The sequence below is a fragment of the Capsicum annuum genome, unplaced genomic scaffold, assembly GCF_002878395.1.
Source record: "Capsicum annuum cultivar UCD-10X-F1 unplaced genomic scaffold, UCD10Xv1.1 ctg995, whole genome shotgun sequence".
In the NCBI taxonomy this organism is placed as follows: Eukaryota; Viridiplantae; Streptophyta; class Magnoliopsida; order Solanales; family Solanaceae; genus Capsicum; species Capsicum annuum.
In genome coordinates this window covers 988,885-1,010,602 of record NW_025896043.1, presented here as the reverse complement: position 1 = coordinate 1,010,602, position 21,718 = coordinate 988,885, and the positions used below count along the sequence as shown (strand labels likewise).

General features: G+C 33.7%; 2 protein-coding genes across 2 annotated transcripts; both read right to left on the bottom strand.

Annotated features, from left to right (window-relative positions):
* Positions 1-574: 574 nt before the first annotated feature.
* On the bottom strand, positions 575-2,049 carry LOC124895745. The gene is made up of 2 exons (XM_047406177.1): positions 1,711-2,049; positions 575-885 (listed from the first exon to the last, which is right to left on the bottom strand). Exons 1-2 carry the CDS (start codon positions 1,973-1,975, stop codon positions 713-715), a joined length of 438 nt encoding a protein of 145 aa, XP_047262133.1. The 5' UTR covers positions 1,976-2,049; the 3' UTR covers positions 575-712.
* A 770-nt stretch (positions 2,050-2,819) lies between these two features.
* On the bottom strand, positions 2,820-3,806 carry LOC124895744 (putative glycine-rich cell wall structural protein 1). Its single transcript, XM_047406176.1, has one exon. The coding sequence runs from the start codon at positions 3,694-3,696 to the stop codon at positions 2,995-2,997; it is 702 nt and encodes a 233-aa protein (XP_047262132.1). The 5' UTR covers positions 3,697-3,806; the 3' UTR covers positions 2,820-2,994.
* Positions 3,807-21,718: the final 17,912 nt, after the last annotated feature.

Here is a 21,718-nt window from a genome sequence, read left to right as displayed (position 1 = left end):
GTAAATCTAACTGCAAAGTGCTTATTTATATTATTTTATATCACTTATTTAATAAATATGTAATTTCTTGAAGAAAATATTCACATTAATAGTTAAATTTAACATTTAAGTAATTATCATACTTTATCATTTTCTTATTTGATTGTTTGAATTGTTATTGTAGCTTGTGAAGAAGTGACGAAAGAATCAAGATTGACAAGGACTTGAATACTTATTTTCTTTTGTAAAAGTATGTTTGAGTTAAATGATGTTTTATAGTTTTAAATAATTTTGTTGAACCTTTGTTAACTCTATTCTCTAATATATTACATAATTTAAAATATTTTGCTATAATTTTATAAAATTTATATCATTCCTCAACTACATTTATGAATTACTTGCTATAATTTTTTAAATTTGTAGCAAAATATTAACTTTTAATAAAACTTTTATCAAACAGGAATCATTTTCTCTAAGGTTGCTTCTTTCCATGAAACTATAAAACTTTTACATTTCTGCTAGTTTTATTTTGTTTTTAAATAAAACTTTTATCAATGTATTGGCCTTGTAAATCATCACTCTAAACAAGCGAAAGTCAAAAAATAAGTGGTATTTCTTCATTGATGTAATATATAAATTTGAACCCTTCTAAAGGTAATACATAGACATAATGAAACTTTCATGTTGGTGTGATTATCAACAACTTAGTATCAAAAACAATTTCATGGAGAAATTATTTTTCGATATAGGACTTTTGGAGACTTTGACCTTGCTTTATCAAATCGACATCGCTCAAATCTAGGGGTAAATTAGTAATTTCTGTGCCATCAGGGTCGAGATCTCCTTCAAGTGGCAATCCTTCTATTGTTGTAGCAATAATTTCCCCTTTTAATGGTGCATCAACGTCTGTTTTACAAATAATTAAGAGACAAGTTTGTTTAGTTGATTAATTAATTAATAATTAAAAACACAGCCACAGTTTTTCATAATTAGAGAGAAATGCATAAGTTGTAGGTTAAATTCACTTATTTAATTGATTTTTTAAATAATGACAAAAAGTCGAGAAACTATTTCTTTTTACATAAAATATATATATATCACTACAAGAAAAAACAAGAATTATCATAGACCCATTTGACTTTGTAACAGATTTATGACAATTCTCAATTGTCAGATAATCGCTCATCGTAAAATATTTAGGATGGAATAATAACATTGTCACAAATATTTGTGATAAATTTCATAAATGATCACTTAGCCATAACTTCTTCTTCTTCGTTTTTTAACTGAAGTTGCATTATTATGTTTTCGAACATTAAAATCACAAATATATGAACAGAAAAGTCACAATTGCTGGAAAATTCAAAACCTTCCAATGAGTGAATAATCACAAAAAAAATAATTCATTCACCGTAAGAAAGCACGTACATTATAAAATTTTCATTCATCTAAATATAGGTTTCTCTGATAATTAATTACGGCTTTCGTTAGTATGGTGAAAGATTTATGATGTTTCTGTTAGAAAACATCATTGTATAACTTAATGAATAAAAAAAATCTTAAATATACAATCATTTATGAAATTTACCCTTCTTTTAACCGAAAATGTCTAAAAAGATCTGGGATTCGATACTGAATCAATCCTTAACTTCGTCTGAACTTAAACAATCATAAAAAAAGCTAAAAACAAAGGAGAAAATAGAATATGTACATAGAACTAAGTTATGTTACCTGGATTAGACACAAACCATAAGATAAATACACATAATAATAAGACAAGTGGTATAATATGAACAGCATTTGCTGCAAATTTGGCATGAGATTTTTCCTTTTTAGCAATATCAGAGAGAGGTTCATATATTGGTAATAATCCATTGGCTTCTAAAGACAATGTTCTTAGTGCTGGAGGCACTTTTTGTGATGAAATAGAAGATGATGAATAATAACTCGTGGAATAATCGTCTGAGAATCGATTTGTGCTTGATGATCTATGCATGTTTTAGTTTTTTTTTTTTTTTTTTTGCGCAATAAGCTATAGTTTCCCTTTTAATTCGAATATGTTGATTTTGAGATGACTAAATATCGGAGAAGCGAAAGAGGAAAAAAAAGTGAGAGAGTAAAGAAAGGCGAAAGCAATGAATTAGGATCTTGAGTGGAGGACAAGTTCTTTATATATTTATATAATCAGGTTATTTATTAATTACGATTTAACATATATATATATATATATATATATATATATATATATATATATCATAAAATTAATTAAGTTAATTCTTTACTTTTGTTGTTGTTATAAGAATTAAACTATAACCTTATATTACATGTGAATAACTTTTAGGTAATCTAATTGTGTAAAAATTGTTTAACCTGTCGATCTATATAAGTTAAACATGTTAGGTAACTATAGGAAATTTTTTTGATAAAAATATTACTTTAATATGTAGTTTAATAAATAAAAATGATAATTAATATGTTAGTATAAATTAATATTCAGCTATTAGTGTAAGAAAAAAGTTACATTGTCATCATATATAACTTAAATTCAATCTTAAATTACTAACAAAAAATTTGAGATTATGACCATCAATATTGATATGGTAACAAAATAGAATATTTTTAATTATTGGCTAAACTATTTTTTTATCCATGTAATTGTATAATTTGTAGGAGTCCTCGATATATTGATTATACATACGGTGTACACCAAGTATATCATCGACAACGACAAACTATACTATTAGATGGGTAAAACTCTTTTTGATTATATACACGACATATGTTTGCGACGTACTAGAATTAAGTAGTTTCGTTATGTCTTAGAATACAAACTCAAAATGTTATGCAAACATTTATTATGAATATATTATTCATTATATTCATTTACTATATTCTCATGGTATAGTATACAAGACATATCAGACTCTATTATAACACGTACATTAAAGTTCATAATACTCTTTATATTTGTAAACAAATAACATGTTGTAAGTAGTACATGACCAATATGTTTTATTAGCCACAATGATCTCTCTCATTTGAAATTGATGGCGTGGGGTCGCTACTATAGCCAGCTGAGCGACCATCATCACCACCACTATCACCATGACCATCAGAACCATATCCATTGCCAGTACTAGACCCGCTCCCAGACCCAAAACCATACCCCCAACCTCGACCAAATCCATTAGGAGACCTACTTGAGCCAGAACCATAACCCCATCCTCCTCTGGGGCTAGAACCCCAACCCCAGTTATAATCCCAGTTAGGTCCATGAGCTACACCAGTTTCTCCACTAGGGGATGAAAATGTTTCTGGCGAAGGCATCTCTCTTCCTCTTAAGCTACCACCATTACCACTTCCAGCTCCATAACCACCACCACCACCACCACTACCAGCACTAAAGCCATAACCAGTACCAGACTCTGTACTCCCAGACCCAAAATCAAAACCCCAACCTCGACCTAACCCATTAGGAGACCTACCTGAGCCAGAGCCATAACCCCATCCTCCTCCAGGGCTAGAACCCCAACCCCAGTTGTAATTCCAATTAGGTCCATGTGCTGCACCACTTCCACTACCACTAGGGGATGAGAATGTTTCCAATGAGGTCATCTCCCTTTCGTCTCCACCACCGTTGTTGAAGGCTAGATAATGAGGTGAGATCAAGAAAATGATCAAAAGACTGAAATGAAAAGTGTTATTTTGCACTATCATGCTAGCAATATTAGTGAACTCTTCTTGTTTTTTTGTTGTTGGTCCAAATTGTGTCTTTTAAGGTTTATGCATGGGATAGTGGACATTTATTTATTTATGGACCCGTGACGCTAAAGAAGCCCGTGGACCTTATAGATGCACTTGTCGAGAAGAAAGATAATGTGCACCTTCCACCCATGATTTGCACAACCGTCCCTCCCTAGCCTTTTCCATTTATAATTTAGTTTAAGCAAAAAATTATATAAATTTCAGCCTTTTCGAGCTAATTACTTTCTATTCTAATTTTCTACAAAATTACTAAAATATTAGATTTAGTTCACACATATATATCGCATTTTTCTGAATACATCACTTAATTTTACATGGATAAATCACATTTCACACGAATACAACATATTCTTCTACATCATATTCTTGTTAGTAGTGTATATAACTTTTTAACTTCTTTACTTTAAATTATTGGGTAAGATAGATCCGTGTATATGATACATGGATAGGAAGAATAGAGACATCTGATATATGTTTGTAATGAGAGAATGGTGGATCACTAACTGGCCACCTTATTTGTTAGGCGGCTATTATTTTGAATTTGCACCAAATAGACTCATTGTGCGGGTGAAATAATCGCTTTCAAGATATTCTTCACTTTTTTAATTTGAATTTGAGATCTTCGATTAAGAATGACGAGATTTGAGCAATCCATCATGCACATCTCGAATCTCAGGATGGTCTTTTGATTTTGCCTATTTTTGGACTACTAATGAATTTGCATCATATATAGATTGTGGGGCTTAATGCCCGTTGACTAAATATTTTTCATTTTCAAGATTTGAATTCACAATCTTTGATTAAGGACGAAAACATTTCATGCATCTATCAACACATCTCGCGCTACTCGTTATGGTCCTTTTTCCTACTTGTTGGATTACTAATTTGAATTTGTATTGAATAGACTCATTCAACGGAGAAAACGCTTATTAACAAAATATTATTCATTTAAAATCTGAATTTGAAACTTTTTAATTAAGGGTAGAATGCACACATTTTGGTGTGATCCTTTTGACTTATATGTCCAACCCACTATATGCACCACTTTCTAAGGTGCAAATAATAGCACTCATCACTTGGATTAAAACACTTTTAACTTTGTGTAGTTGGATAAAATTTCGACCTAAAAATTCACACACGTGTCATGAAAAGATCCAAAGAGAAAACAAAAGACTTGTTGAATTATTTTTTTATGAAAGAGATTTAGGAACTTGCCAAGTGCACATTGTCTCTTGATAATATATGATCAGTTGGATGGATATTCATGGGATATCAATGATGTTATTCGTCGATCAATCAAATATTTCAAATTGTAGTTGGTTGTTAAGTACTTCAAGACGAAATAATTTAAGACAGGCTTTTCAAAGACAAATTTAGTGGTTGGTGGCATATAAAGTTTAGGGGAAGTTGGCAAATATCCCATTCAATTTTGTAATTTAGAGTGCCCCTGGTTAAAAAAAAAAAGGGTGCATATTTATCATTTTTGTTCACAAATGTACCATTCAAAATACCTTTAAGCATGGCTTTAAAAGATGTATAGATCACATAAATCCCCTCCCAAGACAAAGTAATTACATAAAATCCCTTAAGGCCTTCTCTCTTTCGGATTTTAAAAATATACCCATACATTAGTATGTCCCTTATACATAAGTTGAATGTATGATAAAACTGTTAATCCTAAATTTAAGATAATAAATAAGATATTATCTTTATATTCCTTAATTATAGCCATTAATTAGCTAATATTATATAGTGTATGAGTAATTATAGTAACTGGAAGTTAATTCAAATATTTTGTTAAACCTCACAATAAAAGCATTTCTCTGTATATTTACGCTAAGGGAAAAAAAGAATCTTATACTGCGTTCTTCATTTCTGTAGAAAATAAATATGAACATCCTCATTTTATTACGTCATTCGGGTATTTGGGAGTCGCAAATTAATCATTTCGATGGTTTTTGGGTGTTAGTCCCTGGATTTGATCGAATTTTGGGAGGAAGTGGTCGGATTACGTGATGTCGAGGTAATTCCGATTAAAACTTCACCGAAAAAACTCGATCGGATCTGAGTTTACCTTTTCGTTTACTATTTGTTTCCTTTAATATTTTTCACTCACTTTTCCACTATTTCCTCTCGCCTTTCCTCTGTTTCACTCTATTTTTCTCTATCTGTGTGAGTGTGTAGATCACTGTGTGTATATCCCTGTGTGTGAGTGTTGTGTATCGTTGAGAGTGTGTGTGTGCTTGTTTCTATGGGAAAAAGAGGGAAAATTTTGAAGGGCTAGGAGAGGGGCGCATGGGAAAGGGGGTTGGGTTGGTGGGGTGAATTTTTCAATATTCATTCGGTAATGGCAAAATATGTGATATCGAATGGCTTCAACACCTTTGCTAAACAATCTAACAAACAAAGGTATGAACAAAATATTATCTTAATTTGTTGAAGGTTTAATGTATGTTTTTTTTTTTTTGTAATAGGTGTTTTGATGGAATTGTTGTTTGGACGCTGTTATCTGTTTGTTGAAAGACGTATAAATAATGTAAAATATGTACTTATACATTAGAACAAATGAATAATGAAACCGTAACAGGGACAATTCAGCATTTTAATTAAAATTAGGAATTTTATATCTATATTAATACATTGACTACCTGTTTATATTTGATGCATCTATATACTGCATTGTCGTAACAAAAGATGCAAATAGGTCCTCAAGGCGTCTTGTATGAATCATTCGGAACATCTGTATTAAATAATTTATTTCTAACAGGTTAAAGGAGTTGGTAGTTATCTTTACTGTGTATATGAATCAGGAAGGAGGTACATTATTGATAGTGATCATGGTACATGCAACTGTGGTCGATATCAAATTGATGAAATACCCTGTCCACACGCAATTGCCGTATTCAAAAGTAAAAATATTGATGTAAAAGATTATGGTTGTTACTGCTAAGAATTGTACAGGTCAAACACCATTGTCAAGACGTATGAACTTTCGATAGTTCCAATGCCAGACATGAAGGATTGAAATGTGCAGGTCACAACCGAAGAACGTGCGATTTCTTCCCAAAGAAAACGTGACGAAGATAATTGGTTTATCTATATGTTGATGCTTAGTTTGGTTTTTCTTGAATAATCATTTTACTTAGATTATGTTGACACACTTGTATAATTTTGAATTATGTTTTAATTATTAGTTGAAGTTTACTTCTTAATAAGTGTTTGACATTTTCATAACAATGTTCTACAATATACATAGATCAAATTGTATTGCTTTATTTATTACCTTTATAACTGACCACATGTACAGTTTTATGTTTGGAACAATAAAATTAAAAGACACACTCATGTGTCGTATTTTATTCAAATTTTAGTTGACATTCAATAATGTGTTATGTGTATGATAATGTATTATACTTAAGTATATATGTATGATATAAATTGTTTTTGGTATAACTTACTCTTATTTGCGTACTAATCATACATTTAATATTGAAAACAATCATAAAGTAAAAAACGTAAAATACGACAACGGTATGTAATTAATTTATGATATAGTTTTATACTTTAGTAATACGTATGATGTTAAATTTTCATTATTTTCTATTAAGTAAGAAACTTTTAACAATTTGTATGATGTTATGTAATACATAACTCTAAATGTATGAATTACATGTTCAATGTATTATTAACTTATAAAAGAATTTACATACTGAAAATAATACGATGCGTTACATTATACATAGATCATATTGCATTGCCTTATCTATTACCTTTATAACTGGTCACATGTACAATTTTATGTTTAAACAACAACGAATGTATTACGAATGTATAATATATTGTTATACATTCGAACGAATTTATGATGAAATCGTAACAGCCCCAAGATGGCAGTACTAAATAAACGTAGCTTGTGAAAAATTAATGATTTCCCAAGAGGTTAAAAAAAAGTATATGTTATGCATTTAAACTCAAGTATATTGTCAACTTCAATTACAAGAGTCATAAAAGGAGGAAACTAATTACATATATCAAAAGAAGTTAGATCAATAATAATATACCTGTATATGAATTTCAACAAAAAGAAATGAGTGCTTTAAAACTTTAGTCCTAACACCAAAAAATTGATTAAGAAATTTCAATTTTCTAACCAAGAGCCAGACTGAGTGTATTAACTATCAAAATTCACCCAGTCTTCACATATTAATATTTTTTCCAGAGTTTCTACTACAAGAATATTTACAGTAGTTGCTGTATAGCCCTGAAGATCACCTTTCAATAATTACAGCTCTGGATTTTCTACCATTTGATCATTTTCGCGATGAAATTATGCCATTATAACATTCATATTTTCTTTTGCATGAGCCATTACTTAGATCTCTATAGCTTCTAGCAAACTTGACAATATTTGTTACAATGGCATGTACCATGACTTCACTTTTAGGAATCATAATGACCTTCTTCTAAATAACTGCAGTGTGTCCGCAACTAGGATCCATAATAGCACTGTCTCTTAGATTCTGTAAGATGGAGTCTTTATCATCTCTAAACTCATCTGCTGACATCTGCGCGGTAAAATCAAATGTTATAATCACCCTTCAAAACAATCAGAACAACAACAACAACTACTTAACCAGTGTGATCCCGTAAGTGAGATTTCGAATGGTGAAATATACGCAAACCTTACAAAGGTTGTTTGTAATCGCCCCTTGGGACAATCAGTACCACATACTTTAGTGTGATCCCATTAGGGGTGTTGTTATACACAGACTTTACGGAGGTTGTTTCTAATAAGAAACTCGACTCAAGAAAAGCCTTTGCAGAATAAGCAACATTTTTCATAAACAAGCAGAGACTAGTCACATAACATAATAATAAGATGAAAGACAAATTATCTAATAGATTCGATTAAAGGGTCAGAGAAGATGCAGGGTCATCTTATCGAGGATGATCAGATCAATTGTTCTTGTGATGCCCACAAGAGAGTCAAAGAGGAGGACAGTCTCAAGGATAACAAGATTTTGAACAAGGAATGCATATGACAGTTTAGGTCAACCCACATAGGAAAGAGAGAAAACAGTGAAGTGATATAAAGACAATATACGTACACATGGTATGCACCTAGATGATCACATAGCTCAAGGGACAAATGTAATGCATGTCATGGTTTTGGGCTGTGACAATTCTTTACTGAAAAATATCAAGAACTAGACTACAAGTCCTGAATTTGTTGTTGGGATATTATATAAAATATTATCCAATCATATTTCTCATACGTCTCCAACTTCTGGTTTCGCAACTTATTTGATCAGTAATCAAAAAAGATTTCCATTAACTACAACAGCCAAGCATTAAGATAGCGCTGGGCAACATAAAAGTTGATCCTTTTTAGAACAATGGCCAATTCTAAAACTTTTTAACTATTCAATTACTATAACCAACATTTTTAAGTTGTCTCAAAGAAGGTTGAAGTGCTATGAGAGAAAAAAAAATAGAAACAAGCTACGTTGGCCGGACTCTTCAAAAATGTATGTGCCGGTCGGATCCTCCAATAGTAGTGCATTTTTGGAGGATCCAATATTATAATGCATATTCTACAGCATTCCAACTTCTATATTATTACTTCATATTTTAATTCATATGAAATATAAACTTAACAGAAGGTATAATATAACCTTATACAACATTAAGACTTTCTAGTTGTATAAAACCAAATATAACATAACATGGATCTTCTATATAATAATAACTTCTTAATGTATAACATAATGAAATATATATAATAATAAATTTATTATACATTGGTCGTTGTAGACACCTAATTTTGTCCCTCCCGAAGTCATTTCTTTTACTCATTTACCACTTTACCATACACCCCCTTTTAGTTGATAATTTTTCCACATAAGAACAAAAACTAATAACCAACCTTGAACAAATTCATAACAAAAAATAACAACCTCACCAACTAAAAGTGGACACCTTACCCCATCCCTAGCCATGTACACCCCCCTCCCTCGCTTTTTCTGTATTCCTTTTTGGGCACACATATACACAACTCATAAATTAACAAGGGGTCATATTTTTTTCATCATCACAACACACATAGGATCAGGATTCCATGAACATATACGGAGGTCAATAAACAAAAGAGGGGAGCTCCATTTTTCTGGGGAATAATACAACACATACACGGATAGAGAGAATGGAGGAGGGATAGGATTTCCAAGGAAAATACACACACAGAGACAGGATTTGGGGATTTTTGGGTTTCTTTTCTTGCTCAAAACACAGGAACAAAAAGAGGGATAGGGTTTCTTATTCTTCATCATCGTTCACACACACACACATATTAGGAGGGGTATTTATCGAAAAAGGGGAGGAAACTCACCGGATTAGGAAACATACACAGAAAACCATCGAAAGAGAAGATCAAAAGTAAGATCGAGGAAAAATGAATGAGAATCAGCTATGAATCTACTCGTTTTGATTTTTCTGACGAACCCTTCTCCAGCACGGTCTTTTTTTATCATCTTCAGGTGACGCCGGCTAGAAAATATTCAAATTTGCCAGAATCCGACCCTTCTTCTGTCAATTTTTGCCCTTCGTAGATCACTGAAGCTCTGATTTGTACTGTTTTCTAGTTCTCTATTAGATTTTAGGGATTTCATTTTCGTTTTCTTGTGATTCATCTCTAGTATAGTGCTTTTGGGGGTTTTCGATATTGGACAGAGACATTCTTTTTGAGATTTTCATTGGTTCTCAAATTTGTTTGGGTTGGATCTCTCTATACTGATTTTGGTTCGTTGTTTGAGGTTCTATTTGAGATTTTAGGCGCGAATTCTACTGAATTTAATTGAATAATACAATGAGTTTAAAAGAGGCATTGAGTCCAATTCTATCCTACCTCCCTTTACTTTTTACACGAATGTGAATGATTTGTTTGAGATGTTTGAATCTTTGTTGTATGTTGGTTTATGTTGGTTTCGGATTTTGAAATGTGATTAGATAATAGAAGCATGTGTTAATCATTGTTTGGGATAAATTAGGGAGAGAATTAAAACATTGATAAAAGTGAGTATTAGTTTTATGTTAATTCATTGATAGTCGCTTGATTCGGAATAAACATCGACTTTATTTAAATTTGATAGTCTGATGTTTTAAGTTGATAATTGTTAGGCAAACGATAGGGGTAGGCAAATTTAAGAACGTTAGATTGGTGAATGCTTGAAATGTGTGTTGAACGGTTCTGTTTCATCACTTTTGGATCAATTCTACTATTTGGTCGGGGAATGCCCCGAAATATCTGTGTATATTTATTCACCACGGAATGCCCCGAGGTATCTTATATACGGAGGACGTTCATGATGAAGGCCCGAGGCATCGGGTAGAGCATTGGAGCATAGTTAGGATTAGTGTAGGTTAGCGTAGGTTTATATTTTTACATTTTTATTTTGGATTGTATAATTGGACTGGGCACTAAATTTTGGATTGTTTTGTTTTGTTTTTCTTGATTGATTATTTTGCGTGCTTTGTGTGGTTTATACATTCATAGTAGCAAATTGGCTGATACGCTTCACTAAGTGACCGTGGTCAAACCGCGGGTCCAAAGGGTCAAAACCAGTTTGAAAATGATTTTCAAAGGTGACTTGGCAAACCGGATTATGCCAAGTGGTGACTCTGAGTTTTGAATATAAAAAGTCCTTTTTGGAACAAATCTTTAATTTGTCACTTAATAATAGAAAACCCTTTCGAAGCATTTAAAATCAATCTTTTTTTTTGTTAAAAGGGGTGTGACAGCTCTAGCGACTCTGCTGGGGATTTTTCAGAATTCGAGCTTATTTTTTGAGTTGTATCAGCTTAGTTTGACATTATGGGTGTATAAACATTATTTTTGTTATCGTTTGTGTTTATTTTATCATGGTTGTGTTCCTACATGCTACGTATTTACAGTCTTTCTTTATGTGTTATCACTTTATATCTGGCATCATTTGCATAACCCGAGTCAATTCTTTCTGCAACAAGTCTCGAAGTGCACGTCGTGTACACGAACTTTAGTTGAGTCATCCTTATTTTTAGGAGGGGGAGTCGTCGGCCGTATGGAGTGGGTGAAAAGCTGTCATAGCCACTATCGACGATACGCTCCCCTGAACAGCCTTGTTAGTGAACCCCAGCTTAGGTCAGCCTTTAGGTCATGCTTATATGCATCATATTGAGACCTAGAGGGGCCTATTTGGTCCTTTGTAAGAGACTCACCTCTAAAGCATGCCTATGTGGTAAATGTTGCATCTTTGAGGGTAATGTGGTCATTTGATGGACTTATTCGGGAAAAGCATGTGTTAGAAGTAAGGTGTATTTGAAAAAAAAAAAGAGAAAAAAAAAAGTGAGTCAAAAAGGGTTTCGTAGCTTTTAGTGTTCTTTATGACTTTTGTTTTTCACAATTCAAAATTTTAAAAAGATTTTTTACCTTTTGCACTCATTTTGTCAAAAACAAAAAACATTAAAAAGATTTTTATTTATTTCTTTAGTAAGCTTCCATAATTTGAAAATTCAAAAAAAAAAGATTTCTTTTAATAGGAGTTTTATAAAAGAAAATTCAAAAATGGTAGAAGTTTTATACATTTCATATAGCGAAAATGTCTCAAAAAAGATTTTTCTTTCTTAGTTGTGGGTGTCATGTGTCAAATTAAAAACCCCAAAAAGATTTTATTTATGTTCTTCACTCGTTTGTCTTTAGTCGTGTCTCAAGTCAAGGTTTTGTTTGTTCTTTAATCCTAAATTGTCCTATCTGGACGAACTACGCACCCCTGATTCTCGTCTCTCGGGAGTGAGATACGTAGGCAGCCTATTGTGGGTTCGGGGATCTTATTTCAAAAATCCAAAAAGATTTTCTTCACTCTTCATTTAGAGTAGGTGTTTCATATACATCTTCAAGAGAAAACTACAAAAAGATTTTCCTTTAATAGTTTCAAGTTTTATTTACGTATGAAATGCAAAATTGAAAATCTAAAATTATTTTTCTTTGATAATCATAGGTTACATTTTGTATAGAAATCTAAAAAAATTTAAAAAAGATTTTCTTCACTCTTCACTTAGAGTTGGTGTTCATATACATCTTCTAAAACAAAACCACAAAAAGATATTCTGTTAATAGTTTCAAGTTTCATTTTCATATTAAATTAAAAATTGAAAACCCCAAAAGAGTTTCTTTGGTAATCATAGGTTTCATTTTGTATAGGTTTAAATCTGAAAAATGCAAAAAGATTTTCATCGATTTTTTTGACAATTTATTATTTCCTTTTCTTTTTAAAGTTTCAAGAAAAAGAAAAAAAAGGAAAAAGAGTTTAGTTGGCCATTTTGGCAAGACTTCACGAACTACGCACACCTGATTCTCCTCTCTCGGGGGTGAGATACGAAGGTACCCTTCTTGGGTTCGGTGATCTTTTCAAGAAAAAAAGAGGTTTTGAAAAATTGTTGAACTCTAATGCATTTGCTATCTCTTATCCAGTTAGTTTAAGGTGGTTGGTTTGTGGCATTTTGGCTGATTCTCCATATTACACCAAGTCACAGAGAAATTTATGGACAACAAGGATACCGAGTTTGTTGTCACTAATCAGACAGGGAGTTCGAGAAATGAGAATTTAGGAGCTAATGAAGAGATTTAGAAATTAAGGCAGCAAATGATAGAAATGCATTGAGCTTAGGCTAATGGGTTGCCGCCTCCCGAAGTTCCTACTGATAATCTAGAATATCTTTCTAGCTTGCCTCCAGTGTCACATGCCCAATTTTCCATTTTTATTGATATGCCACAACATGCATCAGGATCAACTCTGAGGCAACAATATCCAACCACTTCCAATGTTCATTTCCTCACTCCCCAATCCAAGACTGCCACATACTCGGATCCACCTGTTGTTCATGTTTTTGTGGCGCTATCCCCACCTGAAGCTTCTACTTTTGATGTTCATCCACAAGTTGCGCCTCCCTACTCTACAAGAGAGTCTGTATTTAATATTACTGGTGATCAGCATTATACTTTTGAGCCTACATTTAAGTTAACTGGTCTTTACAGTGACACTCACCCGCCTGAATTTCCTCCTAACACGGAGAAGCCTATTATGATTGAAGAACAAGAGAAAATGACCAGAAAATTGAGAATTTTAGAACTGGCTATGAAGAACTTGTAAGGACTTGGGGGTTACAAAAGTGTCTCATATAAGGACTTATGCATGTTTCTAGGTGTCAACCTTCCTCCTGGCTTTAAAATGCCAAAGTTTGAGAAGTATGACGGACATGGGGACCCAGTGGAACATTTTAGGCGCTATTGTAACCAATTAAGAGGCGCTGGAGGGAAGGAAGAACTACTCATGACTTATTTTGGGGAGAGTCTTTCAGGCCTAGCTTCGGAATGGTTTGTTGACCAAGACATTGAAAATTGGATTAGTTGGGATGACCTAGCTAATGGATTTCTGCAATAATTTCAATATAATGTGGAGTTGATCTCTGACGAAAAATCCCTAAATTTTATTAAAAAATTAAAATATTGAGAGTTTCAGGGAGTATGCGATCAGATGGTGCGAACAAGCTGCTAGAGTAAAACCGCCAATGAATGAAAGAAAAATAGTGGAGGTGTTTATTCAAGTGCAGGATGAAACATATTATCAACACTTGTTACCTGCATTAGGCAAGTCATTTATTGAGGTCCTTAAAATGGGGGAGATGATAGAAGAGGGAATTAAAACTGGTCGCATTGTGAGTTTTGCAACATTGAAAGCGACAACTCAAGCAATTCAAAAGGGTTCAGGAAGTGTTGGGTAGTCAAAGAATGAGGAAGTTGCATCTTCTATTGTAGTTGGACAGCGGGCACGGTCAAGAAGATCCCGTTGTCGTCACTCTAAGGCTCAAACACGAGCTCATGCCCAAGATCCATATAATCACTCCCAAAATCCATTATAATCTGCTCTTCCATCTCCATATCTAGTATATAACACACAGCCACATGTTCAACCCCCATCTTACCCACAGTGGAACACACCAACTCCTCAGAGTCTTCATCTAACTCCACAAACATACCAAAACCCTTCTAAGCCTGATTTTTGATCCAAGCCAAATGATGAAATGAGGCAGAAGTCGAGAGATCACTTCACACTAATTGGAGAGTCATATGCCAGTTTATTTCAGAGATTGGTACAATGGGGACTGATCACTCCTCTCCTTGGGTGCACTCTTAATCGACGTTCAAGAAATTTTGATCCTAATGTACGATGCACATATCATTCTGATACTCAGGGTCATAGTATTGAAGATTGTTAAGATTTGAAAAGAGAAATTAAAAATATGATTCAAGATGGATCAATTATGGTGCAGAACATTGAAAGTGTGGGTAGCTCTAGTTATGCTGATATGCAAACCAGTGGCTAAGTTGTCAAGCTGAGCAATTGAGAAGTCATCCCTCTCCCTACTAAGAAGAGGTCTGGTAGTTTATTTTATTTTCTTTTATATTTTTTGAATTATTTCAGGGTTGTAGTTCGGGATCTATCTTGTTTTGTCTTTTTGTCATTTATATTCAAACCCTTCTATCTTTTATCTCAACTAAATGCATTGCCCCTTTTCCTTTATGTTTTAAATATGTGTTGTTTGTTTGTTTTCTTTATACAATTCATTTTATGTTGACTCTAGTGATATGACATGCTTGCGGAATTTTCAGCCAGATCTTAAAGTCCAATTTAACCATGAAACATGGAATCAGAAGGTTAAGTTTAGAAAAGCATTTGTGAAAATAGGTAGAGTGCTGAGACATTTGGTGACAAGTTGAAGCCTTTTCAGAAAATTAAGGCAATTATTTTGAGAATCACATGAATAACTTGGTCATCAATTGAAAAACATAGCTCAATTAGGTCAAACAGTGTCTGCTGATTCTATCAAGAGGAACAGAAAGAAAATCAACTTCACGAAAGCATGAGTCATTCAATGTGAGGGATGTACAACAAATATAGAGTTATATGTTTGAAAAGTATAGAAAAGAGGTGAAACACATGCTCGGGGCAAGTTAGTGTCGTAAAATATGTCATAAGTGATATTGATCGTGCACTTTCACATTGCATGCTAGGTACTAGTATTTTCAAGGATTGATATGACGAAGGCATTTTATTCTGCTATCCAAATATTGTGTCATCCTTTGTTTACCCCATTTGAGCCTTACTGTCATTTTATTTCATACCCCTCTTTTGGAATCAAGATAAAGCCAGCAAAGCTCAAAAGAAAAGTATCGAGCAAGAGAATAGAGTCAAAAGCTTCAAAAAAAAATATGTCCAAGAAGGAAGAAAAGAGTGTCAAGGAAATTAAAGTCAGAAAAATCACAAAGAAAAAAAAGTCAAAAGAAAAAAAAAGAACAAGTTAGAATCAAGCAAAAAAAAGAATAAGTTGTCAAAACTACACATGACTTGATTCTCCTCTTTTGGGGGTGAGATACGTAGGCTGCCCTACCCAGGGCTCGGTCCAAATAAATAAAAAATTTAGAGTCACCCAGTCAGAAGAAACTGGGGCATGAGTTAATCCTCATTGTTTGAGTCGATTCCAAAAGTTGTAAGTCATATCCCACCTTAAGTGTCATTTGGGCCCCATTCCATCCTTTCTTTCTAACCCGGTCCAAAAGCCAAGTTTCAACCAAAGAAAGACCTTCAGATCAATCTTTGAGAATGTTAAGGCTAAGCATGCAATGGGTGTGATGACGCATTTTGGGAACTACTTGTCTTCCTCAGCAGAATCAGGAGAGAAATGAAAATAAAAGTCTTATTAGTGAAAATTCTGATGGGCATCGTAAGATGATGGTAAGTTGAGAGAGATAAAATGATAGAGTCTTATCAGTGAAAACCTTACGGGCACTGTGAGACGATTGTGAGTTGAGAGAAATAAAAATAAGGGAATCTTATTGGTGAAAAACCCTCTCGGATACCATAAGGCAATGGTGAGGTAATAAAAAAAATGAGAGAGGCTTGTTGACGGAAACCCTTCAAGGCACCACTAGCCGAATGAGGTCTCCGAATATAATTGGCCCAAGGAAGCAACTCACTTTTAGGGTCATTAACTCAACAAAGATTTGTGAGAGTTTTGGATGGAAAGATCAGGCATTTTAATCTAATATGCATGTCATAATCATTAGAGTTGACTGTCATTTTCAGATAAACTTTTCTTTCATCTTTTTCAATGAGGACATTCATTGTCATTTCTTTCTTTTCTATAGTTATATTTTTATTTTCTTGAGTCAGTTATCCAAATAAAAAAAATTGTTGTTATTTTTCTCTTGTCTTTGAGTCAAGTCCATGTCAAAACAAGTGAGAAAGGATCTCAAAACTGGCTACCAGCTTCTTTAATTGCACAAAGCAAAACAAAAGGCCAGCACATAAAAGGCACATGATTGTGAGCTGAAATAAGGCATGCAAAATTTTTCTCAACAGACAAGTCTGGGGAACTCATGGAAATACCAAGGTTTAAAGGGTCTATCTGAGAAGCATGGCAAAGCAGAGATATTGTGTTTGTTTTAGTCACTCTTAATAATCTGAGTTCGAGTTAATGATTCAGCAAGTCAATGATATATGCTAATGGTTGGAAGCAAGGTTAAATGTGATGAGGGAAAGAGCGATTGCCGCGAAAGCTAAAGCCACAAACCAGCTACCATGTTTTAAACTCACAAGTTTTCTTTGATGAAACAGGTAACATATTACATTCAAAGTAAGGACTTCAAAGCATAAATATCAAGGGCTGCAATGACTCACTTTTACAAATGCAGAAAGCAATGTTGCTGCACAGGTTTAATAGTCAAATCATGGTAAAATTCACCATTCCATATCCCTCGGCGACCCTCAGGTGATACACTTCTTAAATTAAACCTTTACTCCTAGAAGACCTACCTTTTAGTCGAGTTATTCCCTTTGATTTTTATAAGACGTACCTTTTAGTCGAGTCATTCCCCTTAACCCCTAGAAGACGTATCTTTTAGTCAAGTCATTTCCTTTGATTCCTATAAGACGTACCTTTTAGTCGAGTCTGTCCCCCTTGATTCCTATAAGATGTACCTTTTAGTCGAGTTATCCCCTTTGATTCCTATAAGACGTACCTTTTAGTCGAGTCATTCCCCCTTGATTCATATAAGACATACTTTTTACTCAAGTCATCCCCTTTGATTCCTATAAGACGTACCTTTTAGTCGAGTCATTCCCCTTGACCCCTAGAAGACGTACCTTTTAGTCGAGTCATTCCCCTTGACCCCTAGAAGACGTACCTTTTAGTCGAGTCATTCCCTTGATTCCTATAAGACGTACCTTTTAGTCGAGTCATTCCCTTTGATTCCTATAATGATATGACTTTCATAAAAGTCCTTTTATGATAAATTGGGGAAAAATTTAATTCTTGCATTTGGAACTTCACTTTCCTGGAATATCAATTCTCTTTATAATAATATTGGTCTGGGATAATTTTATTTTAGTTTTGATGTGATTTCAGGAGCCCGCATGAAGAACAGGGCGAAAGAAATGAAAGTCAAGAAACAAAGTGAAGAAATTAAAAGACAACAAATGGAAATAGCAAGTCAGGAGCCAGACTATTGAATGGGGTGATAAAATGGTAATTCGGGAGCCCGTCTGACGAACAGACTGATGAAATTGAAAGTCAGGAGCCTGCCTGAAGAACAGGGTGATGAAATTGCAAGTTAGGAGTCCGTCTGAAGAACAATGGCAAATAAATGGAAATTCAAAGCAACAAAGTGAAGAAGTTGAAAGTCAAGCAACAAAGTGAAGAAATTGAAAGTCAACACATTGAAAAATAGAAAGTCAGGAACTCGCCTAGAGAACAGGGTGAAGAAATTAAAAGGCAAGCAACAAGTTGAAGAAATTGCAAGTCAGGAGCCCGCCTGAAGAATAGGGTGATGAAACTCAAGTTAAGAGTTCAAATGAAGCTGCACAGATAGGACTTTTCTAATTTCATTTATGTTTTAACTTGTAATTTTCATTTTTGATGTAATAACAAAACCGCAGACCGAAACCTCAATAGGGCCTTACTCGACTCTCCAACTCGGTATAGTCCTTCTCCTTCCAACCCTCTGAGATATTTGTGACTTGATTCCCTCATAATTAGGGATGAGTGTGATGTTTAAAATCAAAACTTGGTTTCCTTCCTTCCTTCTGTTTCTTGCTTTGTGAATAATGATCGGCACAAAATTCTATCTCGTTGTCTACTTCTTTGTCTGAAAATACTTCGTGTTGACATTCAAAGGGGGCATGTTGTAGACACCTAATTTTGTCCCGCCCGAAGTCATTTTTTTTACTCATTTACCACTTTACCATACACCCCCTTTTAGTTGATAATTTTTCCACATAAGAACAAAAAATAATAACCAACCTTGAACAAATTCATAACAAAAAATAACAACCTCACCAACTAAAAGTGGACACCTCACCCCACCCCTATTACGTACACCCCCTCCCTCACCTTTTCTGTATTCTTTTTTGGACACACATATACACAGCTCATAAATTGACAAGGGATCACATTTTTTTCATCATCACAACACACATAGGATCAAGATTCCATGAACATATGTAGAGGTCAATAAATAGAAGAGGGGAGCTCCATTTTTCTGGGGAATAATACAACACATACATGGATAGAGAGAATGGAGGAGGGATAGGTTTTCCAAGGAAAATACACATAGAGAGACGAGATTTGGGCATTTTTGGGTTCCTTTTCTTACTCAAAACACTGGTACAGAAAGAGGGATCGGATTTCTTCTTCTTCATCATTGTTCAAACACACATACACATTAGGACGGGTATTTACCGAAAAAGGGGAGGAAGTTCACCGGAGAAGGAAATATACACAGAAAACTATCAAAAGAGAAGATCAAAAGTGAGATCGAGGGGAAATGAATGAGAATCAGCTATGAATTAGGTCGTTTCGATTTTTTCAGCAAACCCTTCACCAGCACGGTCATTTTTTATCATCTTCAGGCGACTCCGGCTAGAAAACATTCCAATCCGTCGGAATCCAACCCTTCTTCTGTCAATTTTTTCCCTTCACAGATCACTGAAGCTCCAATTCGTACTGTTTTATAGTTCTCTATTAAATTTCAGGGATTTCATTTTCATTTGTTCGTGATTCATCTCTGGTAGAGTTCTTTTGGGGGTTTTTGATACCGGATAGAGACATTCTTTTTGAGATTTTCATTGGTTCTCAAATCTGTTTGGGTTGGATTTCTCTATACTGATTTTGGTTTGTTGGTTGAGGTTCGATTCGAGATTTTGGGTGTGGATTCTACCGAATTTAATTGAATAATACATCGAGTTTAAAAGCGGCATTGAGGTCCAATTCTATCCTACCTCCCTTTACTTTTTACACGAATGTGAATGATTTGTTTGAGATGTTTGAATCTTTGTTGTATGTTGGTTTATGTTGGTTTCGGATTTTGAAATGTGATTAGATAATAGAAGCATGTGTTAATCATTGTTTGGGATAAATTAGGGCGAGAATTAAAACATTGATAAAAGTGAGTATTAGTTTTATGTTAATTCATTGATAGTCGCTTGATTCGGAATAAACATCGACTTTATTTAAATTTGATAGTCTGATGTTTTAAGTCGATAATTGTTAGGCAAACGATAGGGGTAGGCAAATTTAAGAACGTTAGATTGATGAATACTTGAAATGTGTGTTGAATCGTTCTGTTTCATCACTTTTGGATCAATTCTACTATTTGGCCGGGGAATGCCTCGAAATATCTGTGTATATTTATTCACCGGGGAATGCCCCGAGGTATCTTGTATACGGAGGATGTTCGTGATGAAGGTTTGAGGAATCGGGTAGAGCATTGGAGCATAGTTAGGATTAGTGTAGGTTAGCGTAGGTATATATTTTTACATTTTTATTTTGGACTGTATGATTGGACTAGGCACTAAATTTTGAATTTTTTTGTTTTGTTTTGCTTTATTGATTATTTTGCGTGCTTTGTGTGGTTTATACATTCGTAGTGTCAAATTGGACGATACGTTCCAGCAAGTGACCGTGGTCAAATCGCGGATCCGAGGGGTGTCTAACACCTTCCCCTCGGTCAACAGAACTTCTTAGTTGGAATCTTTGTTCGCGGATCAGTTATAGAGTCAAAACCGTTTTGAAAAGGATTTTCAAAGGTGATTTGGCACACCGAATTATGCCAAGTGGCGACTCTGAGTTTTGAATATAAAAAGTCTTTTTCGGAACAAATCTTCATTTTGTCACTTAATAATAGAAAACCCTTTCGAAGCATTTAAAATTAATCTTTTTTTTGGTCAAAAAGAGGTGTGACGGTCGTTCATGATAACTAATGTATAATGTATGAAATATTATAAATTATACGTTAAAATACAATCTTTCATAATGTATAATGGCACATCATACATATAAACTATTCACCTTATACATAAATTATCTACAATATTATCAGAATGTATAATGTAACCTTATACAGTATTCATACATTCACAAAGTATAATTCCACTTAGAACCAAATTGCCTCATATATGTAATACGATTTCTTAATGTATAATATAATAAAATATAAAGCAGAAGACTTATATTATACATTAATCTTATAAATAAAGTAATGTATAAGGTATGAACACTGTATAATACGGCAATATGATTATCAACTTATAATAAATCAATTACTGTATTAAATCAAATAATATAAAATCAATACCTTCGAAAGACGTGGTTGACCAGAATCATCAATCTTCTTATTACTTGTCGATTTTGACGCAGACTTCTTCGACCTAGAACTGGTCACTTCCTTCAATTTCTCCATGGCTACCAAATCGTTTCGGTTCTTGGAACGATCTCTGCGAAATTGGGTTCTTCGCAATCAAATGTATCAGTAACAAAACCAACAACAAAAATATTTTCTTCTTGAGCATCTAACTGACTAAGGCCTAAACTAAAGTTAGGACAA